Below are 26,091 nucleotides of genomic sequence, written 5' to 3' on the forward strand. Positions count from 1 at the left end.
ATTGTGATTTTTGTTACAGATTCTGATTCTTTAGGTGCTGATCTTTCCAAAAAGGTGTCTTATTGACGCTCCTGGACACAAGTACAATAAACACAAGTATTGGAATTAATTTGGGGTTCCTACGACGTCTCAAACAGGGAAAAACAAATCAAGTTTTCAAATCAAGGAGGTGCAAGAGAAGAGAGTTTAAAGACTAAAAACGTTCAGAAAACACACGGCGCTCTCGCTTCATTTTCATATAAATATTTATTGCAGAGGAGGTATCTTTTATGTACATGCTATCACAATATAACACAATATAAATCTACCAAATATTCCCATATATTGATGCTATAAGCTTGTCAGAGAGCAATAGTCATAACAAGCACATAATACAGTGGGTTAGGGACAGTATCACTCACTATACGACTCGTAACAGTCCATAAAAGATCCATTTTTTTTCTTTTTTGTTCTATCAAGGGCAGTGAAACATCGGTCCTATTAGTAGCTTTTTTTTTCTTGAATTCATGCAGAAGCCACAAGATTCACGACGTTACAGCGTTGAATAGTAGTAGCAATAGTAGTAGTTGTGTTTGCCGTCGGGCGAGGAGACGTCGAAGGAGACGGGACGGAGAGCCGCACGCCGCACGAGGACGACGGCCTTGTCCGAAGGTCAAAAAGGTCGCCGGTTCATCGACGGCGAAGGAGGAAACGAGACGCGTTCACGCTGCTTAGCGCACGGACGGCCGGCGCTCACAGAGCCGCTACCTGAAGGTGATGCAGAGTTACACAACGGAGGAGATTAAAGGTGTTCCAGCGCGGGATGCTGGGATATTGCATCGTTATTTACGGTATAAACGTGTTGCGTTTGCACTCCGGCTAACTGTAATTATAAATAAAATAAATAACATTTCAGTACCAGAAATAAATACCCATCTTTTAGCGCGTCTTGAATATATTGTTGTCGCTTTCTTTTTGTCGCACAAATGTGTTGAATTTCCACCAGAATCAGATCTGAGGTCGCATGTGGAGCTTAAAATGAGAAATAACCATCATGATATAAACGCAGCTCCTCGTTTAAAATAGCTTGCACACGAGGACACGGAGAATAAATAAAACAGCAGATTATTCATCATCCAGGGCGGTAAAAAAATAAATAAATCAATGCAGCAGTAATTATATAGACAAAGAGAAAAAGGGGCTTTTGAGATGCGCTTGTTGATGTCGTCGGCTCCCGCCGGTACGATCCCGTGTCCGCTGCACATGACGGATGACACGCCTAACATGTGCTTCATGAATATCACACAGATCCATCAAACCATTACAATCAATCCGCGCACATCCGCCCCCTGAAGGAGCTCGTGGAGCCGGCGACGAACGCAAACTCTCCTCGTTTGAGATCCCGACAGGTCGGCGGCGAAAGAGGGCAATTTAAAACGGGTTTATAGACACAAGATGACACACGTCTGTCACTGGGTTCAGTTTCACGCAACGCTGAGCTGCGTTTAAAGACGCCGCCACAAAATGAGCAGCGATTTAGTTAAATATGATTTGACCGCTGCTTGTGAAGACTCCGACAGATCTCTGACAGCAATTATAGGTAATTACAATCAGTGACAACGTTGTAATCCTCACAAGATTCAATGAAGTACCACATGCTAAATTGAGACATAGGTTTCCTCACGACAGCAGTGCATGATGGGATGTTTAGACATTTTGATACAAAACACTAAACAAAACAAAAAACCCCGTGAAAGTCGGGTTACAAACTGCTACTATCTTCGGTGGGTGTCCTCGCTGTAACAAGCTAGCGCTGCTGCTAGCTTCCTGTAGCTGCTAGTTCCCCATTGCTACTAGCTACCCGCTGCTGCTAGCTTCTCGGTGCTAGCTACCCATTGCTGCTAGCTCCCCTTTGCTGCTTTTGTTGGGGAACTAGCGGTAGCTAGCTAGTAGTTAGTGGAAACTAGCAGCAGCGCTAGCTGGCTACAGCGGGGAGCTAGCGGGGACACCCACAGAAGGTAGTAGCGGCTTATAACCCGATTTTTACAGTAGTTGGATTATTAATTGATAACCACATTGCTTAATTCTAAAACGATCGTCTTGAAGGATCAAATCGGGCTTCAGTGCATTAAACTGGGGTCAACATGCAGAACGCTACTTTGGGAACTTTCAATACAGAAACGCGAAGAAAAAACGGACGGCAGTGTAAATGCTAGTAGAAATATTGTTATTTTAAAATATGAAAGGGTAGTTCCTCGATATAAAAACGTGTTTTTTAGTCGTGTTTCTCACTGTCGTAATAACATTGCGCTCGCCGAGCGGGAAACGAGGCGACATCGCTGACAGAAAACATGCCGAGTCACATGATCACGCAGGCTGGAAACAAGCTGTTAGCCGAAGGAGCTAAACCACGATATTAAACATATCCTCACACAAGTGTTTGTCTAATACAACAAAAAGGTTATTTTGTTGACTTTCATGTTTTCCTGCATATTTCTTGCAAAAAAGATAGAGAAAAAAGGTCGGGCAATCATTTTTATTCTACTGTTTCGCCTATTCTTTTGGTCTGCATGCTCATTTGACTTCTCTGGTGAAGGTCCAGGTCTCAGCCGGTACAATGTTATCGTGCCTCACTGGAGTAACAGCCAAATAAAACACTGTTTTATTTGCTTCCATCAGCTGTTTCTTCTCCAATTGAAAGGTTAGTTTCGGGTGTTTGAGGCTTGAGCGATACTTTCTACAGTGCACATACGAGACATTCAACACACATTCATGTTAACGCTGCTCTCATATAATGTTCACCGCCCCTGAAAGAGCTTTTTGGAAACGTGAAAGGAGTGCCTCTGGTATTAAAACAAAACGATATATTTGTCAAGACATTAACTGCTTCGTTAGGGTCCAACTACTCTCGACACCTGGCTGTGCATGCTGTTTATATAGTTCACCGTCACAAAGGAGCCGAAGGAGAAGCCGCTTGCTTCCCTTCAGGCTGATACAAGACAATGCTAGTTAGTTAGGCACATACAGTACATCTCTGCAGACTTGGAAGCATTTTTAATCTGCCAAGAACTACAATTAAATAGATCTAAACAAACAAAACATGTCTGTGTTTGGTCACTGTGTGTGTGTGTGTGTGATGTCCTGTGTGGTATCATGCAATGAAATAGGAAATAAGAGGACAAAATGCTCAAGAAGAACAGAGTCTGTCTGCGGTTCTTAATTCATGGAGTTGGCTAAAGTGCTATAGACGGATTCCCTCACCGAGACACAAACTAATAAATGAACGTTCCTGTCGGTAAGATCAACATCTCTCTTCGCAGATGTTCTTTCATTCTTTGGCATTTCACTTTTGCTGTTTTTGTACATTAATTTCAAACTTCTATTTCCCCCTACGAACCCCAATCGTCACGTCGTATCTCAAGTCCGTTAAGTGATGGTGTCGATGCACAAAAAGAACCGCGTATGAACCGTCCACTGGATGCAGGACATGACAAATAAAGAGATTTCGACATCGCTCGTGAAGTGAAAAGGCTGAATCAAAAGTTGCATAATTAGTCTAAAGATTTATCCTCAGGATTCTCAGGATTAATAATCTGGAATGCTCGTCATGACTTTGTTTTGGGTTGTTGGTTGTTTTTTTTTTTGTACATTTTACTTATTTTCAAAATAGGTAAAACAGGAACAAAACCTCGGAAAGGAAGGCAACTTGTGGAACTTGATCAACTTTTTCTTCCAAGTCACCGCACTATTAGTAAAAGGTAAATATCTAACGATTTCAAAGTGAAAAAAAATACATCGATAACTATAATTTCAGTGGTCCATTAAGGTCGAGTGTCATGCCTTCTTGCTCGATGTGCTATCCTCAAAGTCCCAGGGACAAACATCGGCCTTCTGAGCAGCACTTGCAGCTCCGCCTTTAGGGTTTGGATTGCTTAGTTTCACTACGGCTCCACTTTTGTCTGTACCTTTTTTATCCAACGTATCCTCAAAATCCCACGGACACACGTCAGTCGGCTTTGCTTTGGCCGCTCCAACATTTGCGCTTTTCCTTTTTTCTACCACGGGCACTTCCAGGTGACTCTCGACATCCCACGGGCACACTTCCGCCTTCTTTTGTTGGCTCACCTGTTTCTCTGAAGGTTTGCTCTTGTCCTTCGCTTTTGTTCTACATTTCTCCTCCTCAGCGTCTTTTGATTTCTCTTTCTCAACTGTCCTCGGGGGAGGGGCGTCCTTCTTTTTCGACGGGGTTTCCTTGGGTTGGGACGCCCGAGAGGGGCCGGGCGTCCTCTCTGAACCCGGAGACACGGCGCCGCCGTCGTAGTCCCAGGGGCACACCTCGGCTTTTGCAGACGGCGGCTGCAGGGCGCCTCCGGTCTTGGATGGATCTGAAAGGACACTTGTGCCTTTCCCGTCCACGGGAGAGGGGCCTTTTCTCTGTGTTGTCACCTCTGGTGAAGGGGCCAACTCTGCCGTCTTTTGGGGCTCTTCAAAGTCCCACGGACAAACCTCGACTCGATGGGTTTTGGGGCTCTCTGTCGTAGAATGAGGTGGCTGGGTCTTAGCGGGTTTGCTAGCTTGACCGTATGTTTGTTGCTTTGAGCCTTCCACTTGGCCGCCTTGACTTTCACCTCCATCTTCCCACGGACATACCTCCGCCCGGACAGCGGTCGTCGTCGTCCTCTGACTTTCCTTCGACGGCTTGCCACTCGGCGGAGGTTGATCGGAAACTTTCTGCTTCTGAGATTTGCCTCCTTTGGTGCCGCTACCGCCGTGGACCGTCGTGGTTTCCTTTGGCGCGATGGACACGTGCTTTTGGACCTTGTTTTCGGACGGAGTCGGTAGATCCTCCACCTCCCAGGGACACACTTCGGAGAGATCGTAGAGGTCTTTCCCCTTGACGGGATCGGAGCAGATGGAAGGCTGGCTGCTGCTCACCGGCTGCTTCATGATCCTGCCCAGCGCCGGGGTCTGTTTGTATTCAGCCGACTGGCTGATGATCATCTTGGGTTGGCACTCGTTTTCCGGCTCCGTGTTGACCCTCAAGTCTTTGCTCTTTGGCTGACTCTTCTTATTGCTGTCCTCCGCGCTCTGGTTCTTGCCCGTCAAGCCCAAAGTCTTCTCCTTGGCACTGGCGATGACGCTGAGGGACTTCTGCAGCATGGAGGCTCGCGGGTGCATCGGTTTCTTGTCCGCGCTGAGGTTATGGGCGCTGGCGGACTTGCACACCAAAGGGACTGATTCCGTAGACTCGCTGGGTGCGCTCATATTCTCGCTGGACTGCTTCTTGACCAGCTTCTTGCCCATGAGCGCGTCCAGGAGGGAGCCCTCCGCCGGGGTCGCCTCCATCTTGTCCGTCGCCGAGCTGTTGGAGTCTTCGCTCTGGTCGCGGACGTGGTCGTAGCTGCTGTGGGACTTCTTGAGGGAGAAGACCTTGTTCTTGAGCGTCTCCTCCTTCGCCGGCTTCGACGGGTGAGTCGGGTCGAAGGGGTTCTTCTTCAACATGCAGATGCTGTTGCGGTTGCTCCCGTGTTCGCCGGCCTCCTTGTCTTCGCGGCTGCACTGCCGGTGCACCGACTCCGGGATCTCAGTTATGCGCCTCATCAGCGAGCGGCCAAGCCCTTTCTTGGAGCTGCGCTTCTTCTGGAGGTGAGGGTTGTTTGCCAGCATCTTCTTCCTCTTGTAAATCTCCAGCTGGGAGTAGAGTTTCTTCAGCTCCTCCTACGTATTCATGAGAGAATCAAGAGGGGGGCGACACAAGCGGAGTGATCAGTGGTCCAATTAGAACAAATAATTACATTCATACGGCTTGAAAAAAAAGGGATTTCTAATCAAAGCACAGAAAAAAGCAGACGTTCTACTGCACAGAGAACATGCAGTACAAATTCATGACACGACGGTTGTTAAATGAAGCACGACGGAATATCGCATGCGTGCTGGAAAATAAAAAGACGGGACAGTCTCGTACAGCATCAAATAAGGAAACGGAGTGCGTTTTAATGTTATGTCTGAAACAGCCTCGAAGCTCAGGTCTTTTAAAGTATCGCATTTCTGTCTCGATGCACAAGTTTTTTGGGTAGAGAGACTTCTTCGGCTCTGACAGACAAACGGAAATCTCTGCTCACGTTGGTACGTTTTTCCCAAAGACTGTCGCAAGACCTTACGCCACAGCCATTAATAGAACTGAGATGGCCCATTTCCTCTGGTGTCTGCAATACAAAACTGCCATGGCTCAGTATTCAAAGAGATGTCACCAGGTTATGCAATGGAGGGCGGAAGCTTGAAGGGAGAACGCCGCTCACCCGAATGTCCTCGGGGTCCAGACTGTGTTCGCTCCACGCCGACGTGATGCTGCTGTTGAGATACGACCCGGAGCGACCCATGTCCAGCTCGTCCTCGTAGGCCTCGGAGGCGATATCGTCTCTCATGTGGGTGCCGGCAGACATGAACTGGGGAAGAGGCATAAAATGGGTCGAGTTATTTCATAAAGCAGCTGTGCACTGGAGCTTTTAACCAACAGAGGACCAAATAGTGCATTTCGTGTAGCTGTACATATGTTTCTGGACAGCAATAGAGTTTTTTGGTGCAGATAAGTGACACATCGCTGGCTCCCGATATACAGACGTTACTTACTGGGACCCATTACTTGTGTGTTTTGGTCTTATTCTTGGGATTTGTGGACAATAAGCTAAATATATACTGTAAAAGTCGGGTTACAAGCCGCTACTACCGTCGGTGGTTGTCCCCGCTGTAGCAAGCTAGCGCTGCTGCTAGCTCCCCGTTGTAGCAAGCTAGCGCTGCTGCTAGCTCCCCGTTGTAGCAAGCTAGCGCTGCTGCTAGCTCCCCGCTGCTGCTGCTACTGCCCGAGTCGGGCGTCGATGTCGGGGCTGGTCCCGTATCCTTTGGTGGTTGTCCGGGAGCGAGTGAAGCGCAAGCAGCAGCGCTAGCTGGCTTCAGCGGGGAGCTAGCGGGGACACCTATCGGCTTATAACCCGACTTTTACGGGAATATTGACAGTTTTGTCATTGAAATAAATATAAAATCAAATTGTTACCGAATGGCATTTGTTAAATTGTAGGGTTTTGCACTTGTGCAGCTGTTTGCTGAGAATGTTTACCTTCGGGATGAGCAGCAGGCCCAGTGTTACGGTGACAGTCAGGTGTGTGTGGGTGAAGAACAGCAGCAGCATCCAGTCTGGATGGAGCTCCGGAGCGAGCGTGAACCTGTAAAGCAGGTAAAGAGGAACGATATCACAGGAAAGAGAGATGAAAACATTGTAGGAACACAAGAGCAGGAAAATCCAGATGTCAACCTCAGGTTGAAGTCATGAAAGCCAAGATTTTCATTTAAAAATGTCCCTTTCTATCATCCAAGGAGCTAACACAATGCAGATGGAGCCCACCGATAAAGGTTTTGTGATATTTATGTATTTTCAGTGATACAACTTGTGTGTCTGTGGTGACATTCCCAGACAGAAACAACAACTTGAAGCTCGTGCATCAACAGCTCGACTCCAGACTGTCAACCTCTGCAGGTTTTGAAGTTTGAACCTTGTTTGTTTGTAGAGAGCTAAAAGGAATACAAAGCTTAGGATTTGGATGAATAATACTAATAATAACACGGTTTTTAAAATGACAAACGCCGCCCTGCGTTGGGTCATTTCACGACTCGACGGGCTTCACTCAGCGAATGTTTTTCTGGTCCCAAGAACTCCAACAGAGTGATACATCTTCCATCTCGCGGATCGTTAAACTTCCATTGAAATCAATGATCTACAAATATTAAGGACTTTCTGTAATATAACAAAATGTTGCCTGAACAGCGGCGCCCCGCGAGCATCAATCGACAACTTTCAGTGCATTTGACACTTTAATAAAACATAATAAAACTAAAACTCAGATAGCTTTACTATTGGTCATACTACAGTTGGCATCATCATCATCATAATAATAATAATGTCATTTATCAAGCTGTTCAGTATCTGTGCTCACATCCTTCAGTTCAACAGTTTTGTTAATAAACACATCGTAAACATCTTTACGAGGGCAGATTGTCAAATTCCAAACGTATACGCGCAGAAAATGCAGTGAGGTATGACTAAATTATGCCGTGATATTCACAGACGTTTCGGTAAACCTCTGGGATACAGATGGAGCCGGGAGAGAGACGGAGACCTGCACACTTAATGGGTTTTCAGCCAAAGTAGATTTATACACTCGTCTGTCTCGGCGTCAATTCCAGCGCCTCGTATAATGTTCCACTCGGGCGATCCTTTCGCCGGCAAAGGACGCAATATCTTCCCTCATTCTTCCAATTGGATTCACAATAAAAAAAGAAAAAGAGAGTGACCTTGATCTGGTCTCAAGATTCGGCTTCTTTATCCATCATGCAGTGATACGCGGGGCGGTGCAAGCTGTTGGTGGAAAATGAGAGAAATGGTGGAAACAATAGCTGTGCTGCAGCTTTTTTTAAAATTTGAACTAACAGGCTTGCAGCACAGTGAGACCTCACATGCACTAAAGATGTGAAGGTCTGACCTGTCAAACTGCTAATTCAACCACCAGAGAGCCCCGACGGAAGCAAATGTCATCCAGCGGGCTCATTACGACGACGCTGAAGTTGGCAAATGGCTGATTAAGGAACAGTTACGCGGCAATCGCTTCGAGGTATGAACGAAGGCCGATCACGTGAAATGTCCCAAAGCTCAGAAGGCTTTCCTCGTTCCTGCTCGGCGAGGCGTTTCTGTGCAGATGAGGATAGAAAACCAACCTATTTTTAGGCCCTTTCCTCGAAAATGTCATCCCCAAACTGTAGTGTGTATCTCTGCAGCCACTCGGGCTGTTTTATAATGTTGGTGTTATAAAAAAAGGAACACATGTGAGATGTTGTTCAGATGTGTAAATATCAGTCTGTATGTTTCTGGTTAAGAGGAAATGAAGATGAAACAGAAAGAAATGAAAAGGTTTCAGGTCCAACTATAAAAAATGTCTTTCAGGATGATGATTAGTTTGAAATGATGCAGCTGTAAAGTCCAACGCCAACAAACCATAACACAACATGTGAACGTCCAACATGTGAACATTCAACATGTGAACGTCCAACATGTGAACATTCAACATGTGAACATTCTCTCTGCAAAGATTGACTTTGATAAAGTGAAGCAGAATAAACTTACAGAGGGTTTAGTACAGAGAACATTCAGGCGAGGACTCCAACATTTGCATTGAGGCACATTTGCTCACATCTTTGGATTGTTTTTTAAAAGGTTAATAATCTTGGCCCTCTGTCTCCTTCTCAGCGTCTCACTGAAACACTTCCCCCCTCCTCCCCCTCCGTCGCTCACGCCTCCACCTTCAGCTGCATCGCTCCCCTCACACCCGGACGAAAAAACACCCGGACGACGATCACGGGCCAACAGGGGAAGTTTAAACCGGACACTGTGGGATCAAAGCGCGGCACAAACGGACGTCGGACGCCTCTAACGACGGCCAGCAGACATAACCAGCCTCTCCGGGCAACTCTCCAGTTCATTAGAGGTCTCGTTTGGCCGTTTTCTGCAGAGAAAAGCCTCACAACAAGGCTGACGGGGAAGATTAAACGGGTTGGCGCGCTAATCACAACCAGCCAGATGTTCAAATACCATCAAAAATGTGAATAACTTCTCAGTTTGTATACGTCGATGAAAACTCTTTTTTTTTTTGGAGGAGGAAGAGGAGGAGATGTTAATTTATAACTGAAAATATGGCTGCCAATAATTCAAGCTATTTATGTCGTCGTGAAAACCCCCCCGACATAAATCATTCTGACACGGTTCATTAGTAAATGATGTGATGGAGCCGAGCTCTCAATTAGAGGGACTCCAGCTAGGGACGGCTGTGGCGGTGTCAGCTGAAACGCCTCGTTTATTGAGCGCACGCCGCCGCCGCTTGACGTGCAGGGAGAGGGACGAGTTCACGAGGAATAAAAAAAATAAATAGTAAAGCTCTCTCGGGTGAGCGGAGGGGTCAGAGACGCGTGATGGAAATGAGACGAGCTGCTGGACGCCAATCAGAGACCGTGAGATTAAATATGGAGTAAATATGCAACACGACTGTGACGCATCTGTATGATGAACAAGATGCTTCTGGTAGTAGGTATGTTTGTTTTATCTCCCTTGGAGCCCCAGGTGGGCGGGGCTTACTGCAGGACTGTTAAGATAGAGCCAGGAATTTACATTTATTACCTTTTCTTTTCAATTCACATAAATTACACATATTCATCAACCGGTAGTATCTGGTTACGCAGATAAGTTTGTTTTTTTGCAGAGGTTTTGACAAAGCTACGGAAGCCCTGAGAGGTCAGAAGTCTAATCTCTATTGTATTTCCTCCTTCTTTTATGTAACAGGGTTTAAGAACAATTTCTACAAGTTACTTATTTTTTATTTTACATATAGCTAATACAGGTGCAGTTTTAATTTACACTTACAGTTTAGCGAAAGGGTTAGCGCTGGACATCAGGATTAACCTGGACATTTTCTTATTTAAATCTGATGTTATAAACAGATAACTCTTCCCTACCTGTTGGGGTTTCTCCACCTCTGCTTTAAATGTTGTCGCCTTGATCCTCACCTGATGACGTAGAAGATGGCCGTCAGCACCAGCTCGTTGTGGACGGCGATGGCCATGTAGCGAGGCTCGTGGAACGCCGACGGCACCGTCCTCACGGCGTAGCACAGGTACACGGCCCACAGCAGGAACAGGAACTCGGCTGCGAAGGCCAGGAGGACAAAAAGAGGCGGTGAAGACATGTACACGCATGCAGCGGCCTTCAGGGGAAGAGAAGGCCCAGCAGCACAGGTATCAGGTGCGGTAACATCATATCAAGGCTTAAGTATCGCGATAACATCGCATGTGATAATATCGTATCGCGGCTTAAGTAGCATGATAGAGTTGTATCGGGATAATATCGCAGCGTGGCTGTAGTATCGTTACAACACCGTATCGTGGCTTAAGTATTGTGATAATAGTGTATTGTGGCCCAAGTATCGTGAAAATATGGTATTGTAGCCTAAGTATCGCGATAATATTGTACCATGGCTAAAGTATCGTGACAATACATGCAATGGCTTAAGTATCACAATAATATTGTATCATGTCAAAGTATCGTGATAATATCGTACAATGGTATATGTATCATGATAATATCGTACTGTGGTTTAAGTATCGTGATAATATTGTATTGCGTCTAAAGCATCGTGATATTCATATTGTGGTTTAAGTATCGTGATAATATCATACTGTGGTTTAAGTATTGTGATAATATTGTATTGCGTCTAAAGCATCGTGATAATATCATATTGTGGTCTAAGTATCGTGATAATATCATATTGTGGTCTAAGTATCGTGATAATATCATATTGTGGTTTAAATATCGTGATAATATCGTACAATAGTTGAAGTATCGTGATCATATCGTACCGCCAGCCTCGGGGAGCGGGGTGCAAACTGTTGTGCAACACAGGTATCAGGTGTTCCTCTGTTGTTTAACACGAGCGTCAAACCCACGTGGAACAGGTGTGGCTGTATTCTCTGAACAATAACTGAATCCCTGCGCACCTGCATGGAAACCCCATGTAACAACAAACACGCTGCTTCTTTCCCCCTCATCAAAACCTGCCGCCATTTAAATTATTTTATTATTTTCTATTTAGTGCGTCCTCTGCGTGAGTCACAACAGGAACAGCTGTGAGCATTGGCCGCTCATGGAAGAGGTATTTGTGAAGGTCGTGCGAGGCATGTGAAGGTCAAAACATCTGAAATGAATAAAAAACTAAAGGAAAATCACATCTCACCACATCTGGTTGTCTTTGAGCAGTAAATATATGTTTATATTATCTTTATAGCCTTCATAAACACTACACTACACTTACTTTGCATTTTCTCTATTGTTTTAAGTACATTTCCTAAATTAATACACTCTGCTGTTTTGTTGTACACATTGAGTTTTGCTGTATCTTTCATCCCTTATTTTTATTTTTGTGTCTCTAAGCTGCTACGACAAACACATTTCCTCTTGGGGATGAATAAAGTATCTTTCCATCCATCTATCTATCTATCGATCCATCCATCTCAACAGTTGTTATTTTTATTGGTTGAATGCTACTTTACAAAACTTTCCAGCATAATAACTATCAACAACTTTATAAACCCTTTTTAAAAAGGTGGAACAACCGACATAATGACTTCAAAAAGCTGTTTTTACAGCGAACACAACATAAGATTGCTGGAGGCGAGAACACCAGAGAAATGTAATTAAATGGAATATAATGTGTTAGATTAAATTACCGCATCATTGCAACGCTGAAGCTGCAGTTTTGTTGTGCATAGTTAATAATAAAGTGTGCAAAATATTGCATAATTTACTGGTTTGAAACAAGCTTTTTAATGTTATGTTGAGCAAATGCATTAAAACTCGCCCCCCGACTGTGTGTGCAGGTGCGTTTTGGCGTTTGTGTAATTTATGAGCTGTGTGTTGATAACGTCAGCGCTGACTTGCACTACCCAATTACCCACCTATTTTTACCTCCTAATAAACAGCGTGAAAATGTGCCTTCAGTGTACAGTATCACAGCGTGAAAGGCTCCGCCGGGGGTCCATCTGTTTCCCCAGAAGCACAAAAGGACCTCAGTTCCCTCCCCTGAGTCAGCAGACGTAACGCAGCATGCAGATTTCCTCGCTGCTTTTCCTCTGAGCATCTCTGGTTCCTCATGCTGCTGGGAGCCCGCAAATGTACACACAAAAAAAGTGTAGTGGGATTTAACGTCTACTACTAGTCGGTGGCGGTGGGGGGAAAAAAATCGATGCAGCATCGTATCGCGATGTTTTGGTGATATTCTGGCGCCAGTTAACATTGCCAAATAACATGGCCGCCTGTTAATCCGTAACACCGTCATCCCGACGCAGTTCCAGGAGAAGTCGGTGAAATCCACCGAGCTATGTGCGCTTTACGGGTAATATTATGAAGATGTTATGTTTTTGGGATTTCCACAACAAGTATGGAAAAAGGTAATAAATTGCAATGTATCGCAGTATCGTGATAATATTGTACAGTGACTTAAGAATCGTGATATTATCGTATCAGGATAATAGCACAATATTGTGATAATATCATATTGTGACATAAGAATCGTGATAACATCGTATTGTGATGATATTGTGATAATATTGTGTAGTATTAATATTGCAATAGTGTGAAAATATCGTATCGTGACAAGAACTGTGACAATATTGTATCGTGACTCAAGTATCGCGATAATATTGTATCGCGACTTAAGTATCTCAATAATATCATATAACTACTCAAGTATCGTGATAATATTGTATCGTTACTTAAGCACCGTGATAAAATTGTATTGTGGCTTAAGTATCGTGATAATATTGTATCGTGACTTAAGTATCTCAATAATATCATATAACTACTCAAGTATCGCGATAATATTGTATTGTGACTTAAGCACCGTGATAATATTGCATTGTGGCTTAAGTATCGCGATAATATTGTATCGTGGCTTAAGTATCGTGATAATATTGTATTGTGACTCAAGTATCGTGATAATATTGCATTGTGGCTTAAGTATCGTGATAATATTGCATTATGGCTTAAGTATCGTGATAATATTCTATAGTGGTTTAAGTATCGTGATAATATTGTATCGTGGTTTAAGTATCGTGATAATATTATATAGTGGCTTAAGTATCGTGATAATATTGTATCGTGGGACCTCTGGTGTTTCCACCTCTACTAGGAGGCAAACTGTTTTATTCGCCCAGCTTCGCCGCTCGCGCACACAGTTCAGTGTCTGCACGTCGAGGCTTACCGACAGCCATCATGTAGTCCCAGCGGTCCAGCAGGCACATGCCGAACTGCAGCCCGTCGGGCGTGTAGCCCACGTCGATCAGAGCCAACTTCCTGTCCGGGTTCTGACAGACGGCAGATGTCCACGCCACCAGGAACCAGCAGACGATCAGCAGGATGATGCCCAGCAGACGCAGCACTCGCCAGCTGGTCATGTAGGGGATCCTCTGGGCCGTACGGGACAGGAACACCTTCAGCACCCTGCAGGGCGGAGCGGGGGGACGTCACCAACGGCAGAACAAACCACACAAATAGGAGGAAACGTTCCACCTTTCTCCCCCTCAGCTGAACTTTCCTGAGGCCTGATTCTCTTCCTGAGTTCCAATAATCCCCTTCAGCAACTTATATATGTGTAGATATACGAGGTGATAGGAAAAAACAAGCACTATAGAGCTCACATGATTGATTTTATCAGACAAATTACCTCCACTGCTGTTGAGTTTGCAAGAAAATGTCATGCTTTAAAATGCATTTTTCTTGCGTATTTAAGAATGCATTCTCATCTCCTTCAGGTTTGATATAACGTAAAGAAGAAACGCGTCATCGTTCACCGCGGTTGCGTCTCTCCGCGGCCGCGTGTCGCTTTAAATCCACAGACCCACACAAAGGATGTGTAGCGGGAATTAAAACTGTGCTGGAACACATGACCCGCCGCCGCTATTCTTAGGCTGTGCCCTTCACGCACATTGATGAAGTGTCCGCCGCTAATGAGCCCCCCATCAAAAATTGATTTGTGCAATATGTTAGCGTGCACCTCTGAGGGTTTGCCCGACTCCCGCTCGCATTAGCCACGTCCTCTTCATCGGCGTCTTCATCGGGCCTTTTTGACAGGATCGCCCGACAAAAAGCCCCTCAGATGAACTATTTTAAGTGCATTACTTTAAACACAGCCGCTCCTCTCCCTCGCTGTATCCTCCAGCTGTCCTTTCGCTCCCTCTGATCTCACACATTCGTCTCTCAGTTTGTCTCTTGCCATCGACCATCATTCACGACTGCGTTATATACGGGGATCATTTGGGGCCAAAGCACCCCGTGTTTTCTTAATTACTTTCACTTGGCAGTTCCCTCTTCCGCCTAATGAGGCAGTGAATCTCCCCACTAAACATGTGCGGCGGTGATGAATTAGCGGAGGAACACGCCGCCCTGCACACTTCACAAGGCTCTTGCTTTTACAAGGAGCCGACGCGTAAGACAACGTGTAATTGCACTTAAAGAGGTCGATGTGAGCCCCATTTCCCGGGACGGATAATGACGTCGGACACAAACGGTGTTGTGATGTGTGTGTTACCTGTACAGCTTAAGAGTCAGGGTCCCGTAGACGGTCGCGAAACCCAGCAGGCGAACCCATCGCAGCAGGATGCAGCGGAAAACACTCGGCTGGAAGTAGAGGATCCCGACCTGCAAGAGGACGAAAGAAGCCGTTAAAAAAAACCCTATGTTTAGGCCTTTTCCTTGAAAATGTCACATACAAACTAAAAAGTGTGTATCTCTGCAGCCACTGGGGCTAATTGACTAGTGTTGGTGTTATAACAAAAGATACACGTGTAAGACGCCTGAAACACGCCTGAAACACGCCTGAAACACGTCTCAAACGAGCCTCAAACACGCCTCAAACGCGTCCTTTCAAGTCACACGAGAGGTAAACAAGTGCAGTCATTGCGTAATGCAGCAATTAAGAGATTTGCTGTTCTGTACACAGTGAGTCATCTCATATGTATGATTTAATGGATAAGAAATGAAAGCGCTTTCAACATTAGCATTAATTTTACTCAAGCTACTTCTGCATTTACAACATGTTCTGTAATCACTGCGGCTAACACTGCTAGCTATCTCGCTACAGTGCTGCAGGTATTGCTCCTCCTAATAGTGGTGAAACCCTCTTTTTTTTTAAGGAATTCGCAGTTGATGTATCGCAGAGAGAATTCCTGAACTGCTTGGGCCAAAGCAGAGAAAACAAAACCAGATCAGTGAAGCGCAGCGTCCGCAGCAATATTCAAAACAACAAATACATCTGAGCCCGCGAGCATCTCACGAAGCCAAAGCGTGCACTTGAGACGAGGAGGAGGGCATCCACCCCATGTGTGCAAAAGACCTGGAAACAACACACACACACACACACACCACAAACAACACACTGATGGTCTTCCAAAGACGTAAAATGCGTCAAAAGAAAAAGAAACAAACATCTGAGGCGACATAATTATCGGTTCGTTGCAGATGTGCCGCGATCTCCCCTGTGGGATTGTTAATGTTGATCGGATTAGTCGAGGCATTATTGCCCCCCCCCCCTCCTCTTCCCCCCGGGCCGCCGAGGCATGTGGATATTCTGCTCGCTGTGTTTCAGTCAGCGCAGGACGCCACGGGAGGAAAGGGTGGCCCACATCCTCATCTGCTGGCCGAGCGAACACGCGGACTTCTGAGGGGGAGCGATGACGAGGAGATGGAGAAGCTTCTGGAACGACATTCCTTACAGTTTGCACGGACAACACAACTCGCCAGACTTAAAGAAGAACATCTAAATGATGAGGCGGTGTTTGTTTATTTCATAACAGACTGAAGAGCAGCCGGTAAGCAGATAGCCGGCGCTGAGCAACTCGCTGACACAGGATTCTCAGCTCCGCGGGGAGGAAGAGGACACCGAGAAGATGAGTGGGAACGCCCCGGGGGAGAAAACACAGCTCAGGACTCCTTTGAGTGGTAAACTGGAACACAAACATCTGGATCTCCTTCACATGGCCGTTACCGGTTGAAGGCTGGGGCCGTTAGTGATGAGATGAGCGGGTCATCCGCTTCTTCCCGGCATAAAATGTGAGCACATTTAGCTTTTTTTCCGCACATGAAGACGTCCGGACTCGTCTTTGCTCGTCTCATGAAAAGCTTTGAGGTTTCCCAAAGTGAAGCGATCAGATGTCGACACCCGTCCCTTTAAATTAAAAGTTAGAAACACACTGATGTCGCGCTCAGGTTCACGTGACAGCTCAACAGTTTACACAGTACTTGTGTCGCGTGTGAACGCTGCTACACACACATGTAACACCGACACAGTGAGTCACTGGCGTGTCTGCCGTTCCGGACCGGTGACAAAAACGACAAACAGGTTTTGGTTTCCAGCTCAAACCGCCCGCCGATGCCTCCGATGAGCTTTCGTTTTCCTTTTAGTCCGTGAAGGTCACAAGGTCGCTGTGTTGTCATTTCATCGCACAACAGGAGTGCAGATTGTAATTTTACTACAAAACAAATGGGCGTCTGTTGAGATGGAGCAATAAAAAAAACACATCTTGGCCTCACAAGTCAATATCAGTATTTTATTTTCATGTTTATGACACTATACCATAATAAATATGAACATAAACCATAAGTATGACTAGAAGGGACTTGAGAGTGGCATGGGAGAGCACCCCAATTTTGGAAAATATGACTTTTCATATCGATAGCATGAAGCTACACAGGTTTTTCATTCAGTTTTTAAATCCTTAGAGTCTAATAAATCCACCAACAACGCCAAACCTGCTGGGAAACCAACGTTCACCAAGATACGCACAATACTGCATTTATATCCTGCAAAAAGAAATGAAAATTCACTTTACTGATATCATGGGGTATGAAATGGCCCAGGCCATAATAATCCCACGGTATAATCTATCCCTCGCCGTTTTAATCCCAGGTATAGTCCGGACTGCGGGTATAATACGGCCTGTCACACGTTGTCATTGTGACCCTTCAGGCCGAGCAGAAATGATTTTACACGAGCCGTGCACTTTCCATCCGCCGGGTTTGTTCCGGGAAGAGGTGTGCCGCGAACCCCTCGTTGGGTTTCTCTTAACGCCGGTGTGCATGAAGAGCCAGATCAGTTTCTGCCCCCCTTTTTCTTTTCAAACCTTTCATTAATAATCGATGCTGAGTGCTGGGAATCTTAGATTCAGCACGGTGGGAAAGGATCTGGTGTTGTGTGCACGTGGGAAGCGGGGCGCTCTCCACCTTTACATCTAATGGACGTCGATACCGAGGAGACGATCATCAAAACACTTACGAATCTTCTGCCGGCCGCGGCTCAGTTACAAGCTTCTGGAAATGCTGAGTGAGCGTTGCCAACATCTAGCAGCAGCAGTTACAAAGGGGTTTAAGTCAGAAATGAGTCTCCAAGAGTCCGGGAGTGCAGAATAAAAGTCTTTAAAACGTTTTTTAGCTAAGGTTTAGCTAAGGACTTGATAGGTTAAGAATAGTCCTGTGTCCTGTGACACTGAACGTCCAGTTGCTCCTCACGGCTGCACACTGCTCCTTAATCGCTAAGGACGGGCTAAAATGCGGAGAATAATTTTCCCAAGGGGATTAACAAAGCATCACTTCTTCTTTCTTACTTTGTCTTTAAAGGACAGACAGCGTGGAGCGACAAACACACAATCACCACAACAAACGCCGCCTCGTTCTCTTGTTCTTTTAGGAAACTTGAGTCGACTCTCTTGCGTTTCTTTCCTCTAATCGTTTGTCTTCTTTAAGTTTACTTGATGAAGGTTAAACTTCCGCCGGGCTGATAGCCATCAGAGGATCTCTACCATTGCACAACTTTTGTTCCTGGCAGTCAAGTGCCAAAACTCACTTGGCAGCGTGAGAGTGAAATATTTTAGATTTGACATCAGCTGGTTCTTCTTTTGCCAAAAGACTCTCCGCTCTCTGCTATCTGTCTCTTCTGGAAAAGTCACATTCCTCCACCGGCATTAGGGCGTGGGAGTTTACAATAAAGACAATTTTGCTCTCCAACTTCCTGGAGCACCAGGTTTTGATCCCCATCACCTGTTTATATAAAAAGGCGGGTTTGCAGGCCGGCAGCCAGAGCTTTCAGCTGTTCCTCAGAGGCGTTCGTCCCAGGTGAGAATAACCAGGTAGGTCCGAGGGGAGCGACTCTCCTGGATCGTTTGGAGCTAACTCGAGCGAAAAAATAATTGAAATACGATGAGCGATGTAACAGACTAATATTGATAACTTTCAGCATTGGTGCTGAATTTAACCCAGATTAACACTCATTGGTTACTACTTTGGTATTTTAAACTTTACCCTCCGTATTCCGTCTATATGCTCGCTTGTGGACACGTTTCACGTTGAAGTGACGGTGAGTGGTGCGTGTATCTGTACGTGATTTCAGATCCGTCAGATCCGTCCGTCTGAGCAGGTGGTCCACTGCAGATATGGAACAAATTGCGGGCGACTTGGCTGGAGCTGGAGTTTCGGCGGCAATGGAAGGACTGAAAGTCGGAATAAGCGCGGCACCGACAGAGCGGCAGTGTAGCATCATGCTCACCAACGACAGCTCCAGCTACAGCCTCTGCAACCCCAGGTAAGAGCAAGTATGCAAGTGTGCAAGTATGTTCTTTCTCATTTTGAATTTCGTTCTCACGTCTCTAATGCTAAGTTCACACCAAAATCTTGCTTTTTCGCAAAAATTTACTCGCTCGACTTGATGTGGTTCATTCGCGTCATTCCAGCGCTGCTTCTCAACGCTGATTGGCTTTCGCAACTCGGCGTCCTGCGATTTTTCCGCAAGAGTTGGAACATATCAGCACGGGCGAATGAGGCAATTTTTTGCGCAATGCGCTGTTAGCGTAATTCGCGCTGCATTATTGGGCGGTTTTCCAGCAATTTGTGCCATTTGCGTCAATCCCGCCATTAGCTCCATTCGGGCCGTGTTATTAGCGTCATTAGCATCATTCGTGTCATTAGCGCCATTTGCACTATTTGCACCATTCGCACCGCGTCATTAGCGCCCTTAGCGTCATTAGCGCCATCAGCGTCGAGGGTTATTCGCGTTATTCGCACCGTCCGGTAGAAATTAGCGGCGTTCGCGACCAATCGCTTCTGTGCATTGACTTTGCACGCAATCTACCCGCAGCGCTTTTAGTGTGAACGCAGCACAACACGTCTCTTCTGTTTTCCAGACTGTTCATCCACGTCGGACGCTGCGTGGATCCTCTGCCGCCTCGCATCCAGCCGGCCTCGTCCGGAGAGGCCTTGTTCAAAAAGACTTCGGGCAGAGCTCAAGGATCTTCCGGGGTCTTCACTTACGATCTCCTCAACGTTTCCACGAAGACGTCCGCTCAGAAAATAGCCGTGATGTTCCGGGTTCCCTTTGACCAGAAGGTGAAGTCGTGCAAGTACGCGGTGGGAGTCTTTGACATCGGCAAAGAGTGCAACCTCGATCTTTACAACACGATGATCAACAATACTGACAACACGCTGTTCGTCAGCGGCAAAGCGAAAGGCCCGAGTCTGTCCTACGAGAGTGAGACGGTCTCCATATCGGCCTCCATGCCCAACGGCTACAAGCCCATGATGAAGGTGAACGTGTGCGAATGATTCATTCATTCATTCAATATGATTTATCGTGATCAAATCAAACATCGAGATATCGCGATACACAATGTCGTCTATAGTGATAATAGCGAGTTATGCCAAAGTATGTTTAAAAAAAAATCGTGCATGTAAACAAAGTCAGGATATGACAGGAAAATATACATATTCACTTGAAACTCATGTTCATTTAGCACTTTTTATGAGAATACACTCATTATTTATAAATTTGCCAAGTATATAGCTCACACATAAGTTGCTCAAACTGGGCTTTACCATGAGGTCATCGCATGTAGACTATTCATTTATTGAACTACCAGAAAACACGCCACAAACACTCGTGACATTGATATTTCCGTCAATAACTCTGACTTCTTTTGGGAGATTTTAGGTTTGATGTTGTTTCATTAAATATGTCCCATCATACGCTGTGAAAAGACAGATTTTTTTGGTGATGTTTTCTAAATAAACCATCTTTGTCTCATGCATTATTTATTATTACTATTGATAGCTTATCTGGTTTCTTTTAACCGCACAATGCTTATTAATAAAGTCGACTCACCGACCTTTGGTAAACCAATTTCCAAACCGAGTACATTTATATTTTCACAAGAGAAATGAAGAATTTCAAAAATCAACTTTGAATTTTTCAGCTTTAAAGCCATATTATTAATTTACACTCGTGCATTAGGACAATGGTGCCGCCTGATACAGAGAGCTGAGATTATTCTGCAATTTGTGATGTAACACATGAGTATATATCTCATATGCAAGTGCCTTTAAAATGTGAATTTAAGAAAATATGTAAACTCGAGAAATGGGCCTAACTCGTGTTAACTGTCCTGGTTGTGCTGTTTCTCTTTCTCTTGTTGTACCATTTGTCTTGAAATATGAACAAAAAGGACAGTTTGTTTGTCTCAAGTTAACTTACTAGAAGGCTAAATAAACTTGCTGCAGCGTTCAGCTTTCTCCCACAGAGGATTTATTCCATCACACCAAGTTACACAACCTTTGTTCCTGCCAATCGAGTGGCATAACTCATAACTCATAACTCACTCTGCAACGTGCCAAAAAAACAACCTGAGCTGCTGCATTCTGCTCCATGCAAACAACACACGATGAAGTCTCATAAAATACACCTTTAGTCGAGCTAAAAGTAACGCTGAGGACCTTTACGGTTCCCAGACTACATGTACTTTAAAGACTTGCGATCATGAAGCGATGGCTGTTGATGGGAACGCCGGCCGCTGCTGGGGTTTTGACCCTGTGATGGTGTCGTGAGCCGTTCATAAGAAGTGGAGTCAAGTCCCCGTGACGTCACCCTGTTGGACTAGTTGAAGCCTCGAGTTCGGCGATTTGGCGGCGGCCATCTTGGATTACGGCTTGCTTTTCCACGTGGAGCTGCTCGCCCTGAAGCACCGCGTTATATTGTATTTGAATCTAAACCATCATTTACTAAATGAACATTTGCACTTTCACCATGTTTACTAAGGGAATAAGTCAAGAGAGAAGTAGAATCATGTTTTCATGGACTTCCATACGATCAGACTTCTTTTCGCAGTCAAATATTTAAGACAAATCCAGGCTGTGTGACTTAAACAGACACATATCAGCAGTGTACAGACATCCCAGCAGACGTGCCTGCAGGACACATTCATTCATTGTTCGATCCATCTATGAGGACACTTAACAATGCTCACGACTCTAAAAGAACAGACAAACACAACAAGAGCAGGATTCACACGCTCACCCACTTGCTCATTCAATCAACACTCAGTCACTTAATTTGCAGTTATATTTTCATTCCTAATCATCTCTCATTTCAGCACCCGCCAGCTGGCTCCACACACACACACACACACACACACACACGCACACACACAGAACCGGCAGGTCGGCTATACCCGCTAGAGAGCGTCCCTGTTGATCCGCCGGTGACGCAAGACGGCCAGCTGTGGTGCGAGCGGCGACTTTAGGGAGTTGTTGTGATGTCGCACAATTCACTGCGTCTCACCTCTCCTTATGGCCCGAAACATGTACGAGGTGTTGTAGTTTGTTTGAAGCGTGCGCGAGAGCTAAAATATGACCTCGACTGGGGTTTGGATAACAGAAAGAACAACTAGTGTCGACACTAAATGTCACGAAAACACAAAACTCTGGCCCTCTGCGGTCCTCAAGGACGTCCTGTGAGAACGGGAGCACACCCACAAGCAAAATATGACGCCCGGCTGGATGCACCGCAGAGCATACACAAATCATTTTGTGCTAGACCGCTTTAGATAATTAGCTCTCGCTCCGGGGCGAACAGGAGAGAATCAGCAAACAGCGCTTAAAAAAAAAAGTGGGTGGATTCTTGTTTTTAGATTAAAGCAGTTAGAAAAAAAAGAGCATCAAAAAGCAGCCGTTCGTAATTAACTTGTGACGTGTAGACAATAAACATGCAAATGTGTGTGTGTGTGCACGGGGGGGGCGATGCAAAGGGGGGATTGATCCCCTTCAGCGTGAAGGTCAGTGTCTCTCAGCGCATCGATCACATAGGATGTCAGACCTCTTCCTCAATGCCGTGAAATTAGTTTACCGCACTCAGTCGAGTAAAAATACCCGAGGTCTCTTTTCTCGTGTACACACACTCGTTCTCTTACTTCACAACTTCACTGTCGGCCCGCCGACGTTTTGTCCGTCGGTGTTCTGCAGGCTTTGACGATCTGCAGATGAAATCACTCCTTTTGGTGTTTTTGGCGAGAAACAAGAGGAAACTGTCCTCTCAGAAGTGTTTACCGCTGCTGCTGCTACAGCTAGCGTAGAGCTAGCAGCAGCGCTAGCTGGCTACAGCAGGTAGCTAGCTGGCGGGGACAACTACTGAAGGTCGTAGCGGCTTATAATCCGACTTTTACGGTATATTAATTTGTCAATAAATGTGGTTTAAATATAAAAGGATCAAGACGCTGACGGTGCATTTAATGCTTCTAAATTATACTTCTGTTCGACTGCAGACGTTTTAAATGATGGTTTGACTGCTGAATTATCATCATCATCATCATCATCATCATCGTTGGCAGCGGTACAACGGCTCCAAAGATCACGCTCGCACTAATGGAGCACTCACTAAAATGAAAAAAAAGCCCAAATAAAATATAATACATTAGTCATCTGTCGTGAATAAACATATCAATTTCTGGATTTCTAAAATGGCCGAAAACACAAAAGCTGTCAAAGGAACAGACGGCGCTAAGATTTAGCCTTTTTTTTTGTTGTTGTTTTCACGGCTTCCTCGTGAAGCCGCGACCAGCTGAAGGGGGAGAAGAACGACTTTGAGCCACTTAGCGCCGTGTGAGCCGAGGACGGGAAGCAGCCGCCTCGGGGATCATCCTGTCACAACAAAGCTCTCGTGCCGCTTCCCCCCCCGCCCGCTTTGACGTGAAATAAGGACCGACATCCGGTCCGCCCATGGCCCGCTTTTTCTGGTCATCACCCCCCCTCCCTGCTCGTTCCCTGTCTGTCCTTTTTCCTCTACAAAACACCTCCAACATGGCAGAGTGGGAGGAGAGGTGGGGCTTTGTAACGAGCGATGGATCCATTTTGATATGAAAGCCGACACCCGCTGCCACATGGGAAGGGCAGGTAATGCTCTCCTCCTTCTGCTCCCCGAGGTGGGCCGGGTGTAAATTACATCCAGCTCACACTCTGCTCGGTCGAGACCGGCGGGCCGGCCGGCGCTCGCCTCCCTCCCTCCTCCTCATCGCCAGTTAAGATGCGGAGAGATATTCCCGTCTTGCTTCAGCATCAGAGAAGGGAATAGCCCGCCTCCAATGTCGCGATGCTATCTTTTCTTCTCTTATAATCTCTCGTCCTCTCCGTCTGTCTGGAGATGGAAGGATGTATCCTGAACTTCAACTTTCTCAGCACTTTGCCGAGGAGGAGGAGGGGGAGGAAGAGGAGGGAGGGAGGGGGGAGGAAGAGGGAAACCGGGTATGGAAATGCAAACGGCAACCCTTCCAAATCCACTTAAGTCAGATTGAAAGTGTCAGAACAGCTTGGATGGGAAGGCAGAGCGGCGCTAACAGGAGAGAGAGAGAGAGAGAGAGAGAGAGAGAGAGAGAGAGAGAGAGAGAGAGAGCGAGCTGGCAGCCGGTGTTTCACGGCCTGTCAGGTCAGGATGCGTTATCCCCCTCGGCCGGACCGTTTCTCATTAGCCCCCCTGATGCCCGGCCGGCCGGAGTCAGGTGGAGGTGTGCGCCTCGTGCCCAGCTTGGCACCGAAGACAACGCTGAGATTGGACAGGTGGGAAGACGAGGGACGGGAGGCGGGAGGCGAGAGGCGAGAGGCGGGACTCAAAGGTCGCTGGTTTCAGGATTTATCGAGCAGGACATGAAGTCGTTACTCTGACCCGAGGATCGGTTAAACAGTGATGTCATCCTTCTCAGAGGATCATTTTGGGCCGATCTCAAGTGTCCAGGTTGAGATTATCACATAGATATTGTCCTCCTCGGAAACATTGTTGGTCAGCTGGTTGACACGAAGCCCATTAAACCCTAATCCCAGAGCTTTAGAGGGATTATATATTATTGTATCCCTGATTTTTATGTTTAATTTGATACTGAACATGTTTTTTTCTGATATAAAAGGGTTCCCAGCAGCCTCAAAGTGATGTCACTGGATCAGAAAATGCTCCTCTGGTTTCCAGAAAGACGCCAACGAACTATGTACATGTCGGTTGGCTCGTTGCCAAACACCTCGAGGTTCAAATAGTTTTGTGTCATTTAACAACCTCGAGATACACAACGATCGAGTCGAAGGTGAAACCCGACGAACGAGTCGTCTATGAATGGTAGGTTTGTGTCTGTTTTACCCGAGCAAATTTCTTGTCTGTAAGTAAATTATCTCTAAATCTTTGCTCTAAATTCAAAAAATTGCTCTCTGAAAGAAAAAAAAATCTCCAAAAAAAAAAAATTCTCTCGAAAAAGTCTTTTAAAAAAAAAGCTCGCAAAAAAATTCTCTCTCTCAAAAAAAATTCTCAAAAAAAAGTATCTGAAAAAAAAATTCTCAAAAAAAAAAAGTTTCTCAAAAAAAATCTCTGAAAAAAAAAATTGGCTCAAAAAAAAAAATCTCTACAAAAAAAATTTCGACAAAAAAAACCCAAAAACCTGCGGTCTCAAAAAAAAAATACTTTGCTCTCAATCCAAAAAGTTACAAGTTGAGTTAACCCTAACCCTATACTCAGGTAAAAAACACACAAATCTACCTTCAAAGTCGTCTCTCTGGGAACTAAACTGCTCACACACACACACACACACACACACACACACACACACACACACACCAGCATTCAAAGCCCAGCAGGAAAGGTGTCATCACAATGTAAAATAGAAACCCGCAGACTTCCACGAGGAGAGAACAGCGCTCTCTGGTGGCGGCCGACGCCGGCGCACATGCGCAGGAAGTAGCGAAGGGAAAATGAGCCTCAAAAAGGCAAAACATGTAAATGTCGTTGTTCTCATGGAGGTCAGACGGCGAGAGGCCACCGGGTTGCCGCGCCGAACAATCTGGGATTAAAAAAATAAATTTTAGTCCCTTTTGACGAGATATTGCGTGACACACGAGACGAGTACAATAATGCATTTATTGAGAAGCGCCGATCAATGCCTTCTGACGAGCTGAGGCCAGGATGCACCAGGATGCACCAGGATGCACCAGGATGCACCAGGAGATGGATGCAGTCTGGTTGATAAAAACAACAACAACAACAACAAACAAACCAAACTCTGTCACTTCGCTGCCGCCTAAGCTTCCCCCGGCTGCGCCAATAAGAAGCCGAAAAGAGACAAACGCAGGGGGCTGGCGAGCTAATCCAGGGATCACATTGTGAATCACAAACGCCA

The 26,091-nt window shown here is 45.7% G+C and overlaps 1 protein-coding gene across 1 annotated transcript in view; it reads right to left on the minus strand.

The window, feature by feature from the left end:
• Positions 1-239: 239 nt before the first annotated feature.
• The window catches only part of gpr158a (G protein-coupled receptor 158a), a 57,647-nt gene continuing 31,795 nt past the window's right edge, over positions 240-26,091 (minus strand). The window contains exons 6-12 of the mRNA XM_068581708.1: positions 15,159-15,268; positions 13,833-14,071; positions 10,585-10,723; positions 7,094-7,199; positions 6,279-6,425; positions 6,102-6,185; positions 240-5,697 (exon numbers count right to left, since the gene is read on the minus strand). Coding sequence (XP_068437809.1) covers positions 3,814-5,697; positions 6,102-6,185; positions 6,279-6,425; positions 7,094-7,199; positions 10,585-10,723; positions 13,833-14,071; positions 15,159-15,268 — 2,709 coding nt within the window. The 3' untranslated portion in view covers positions 240-3,813. The remainder of the gene's footprint in view (positions 5,698-6,101; positions 6,186-6,278; positions 6,426-7,093; positions 7,200-10,584; positions 10,724-13,832; positions 14,072-15,158; positions 15,269-26,091) is intronic.

This window comes from Clinocottus analis, unplaced genomic scaffold (assembly GCF_023055335.1).
Source record: "Clinocottus analis isolate CAN_PGR_092001 unplaced genomic scaffold, fCliAna1.0.p SCAF_18, whole genome shotgun sequence".
Taxonomy (NCBI): Eukaryota; Metazoa; Chordata; class Actinopteri; order Perciformes; family Cottidae; genus Clinocottus; species Clinocottus analis.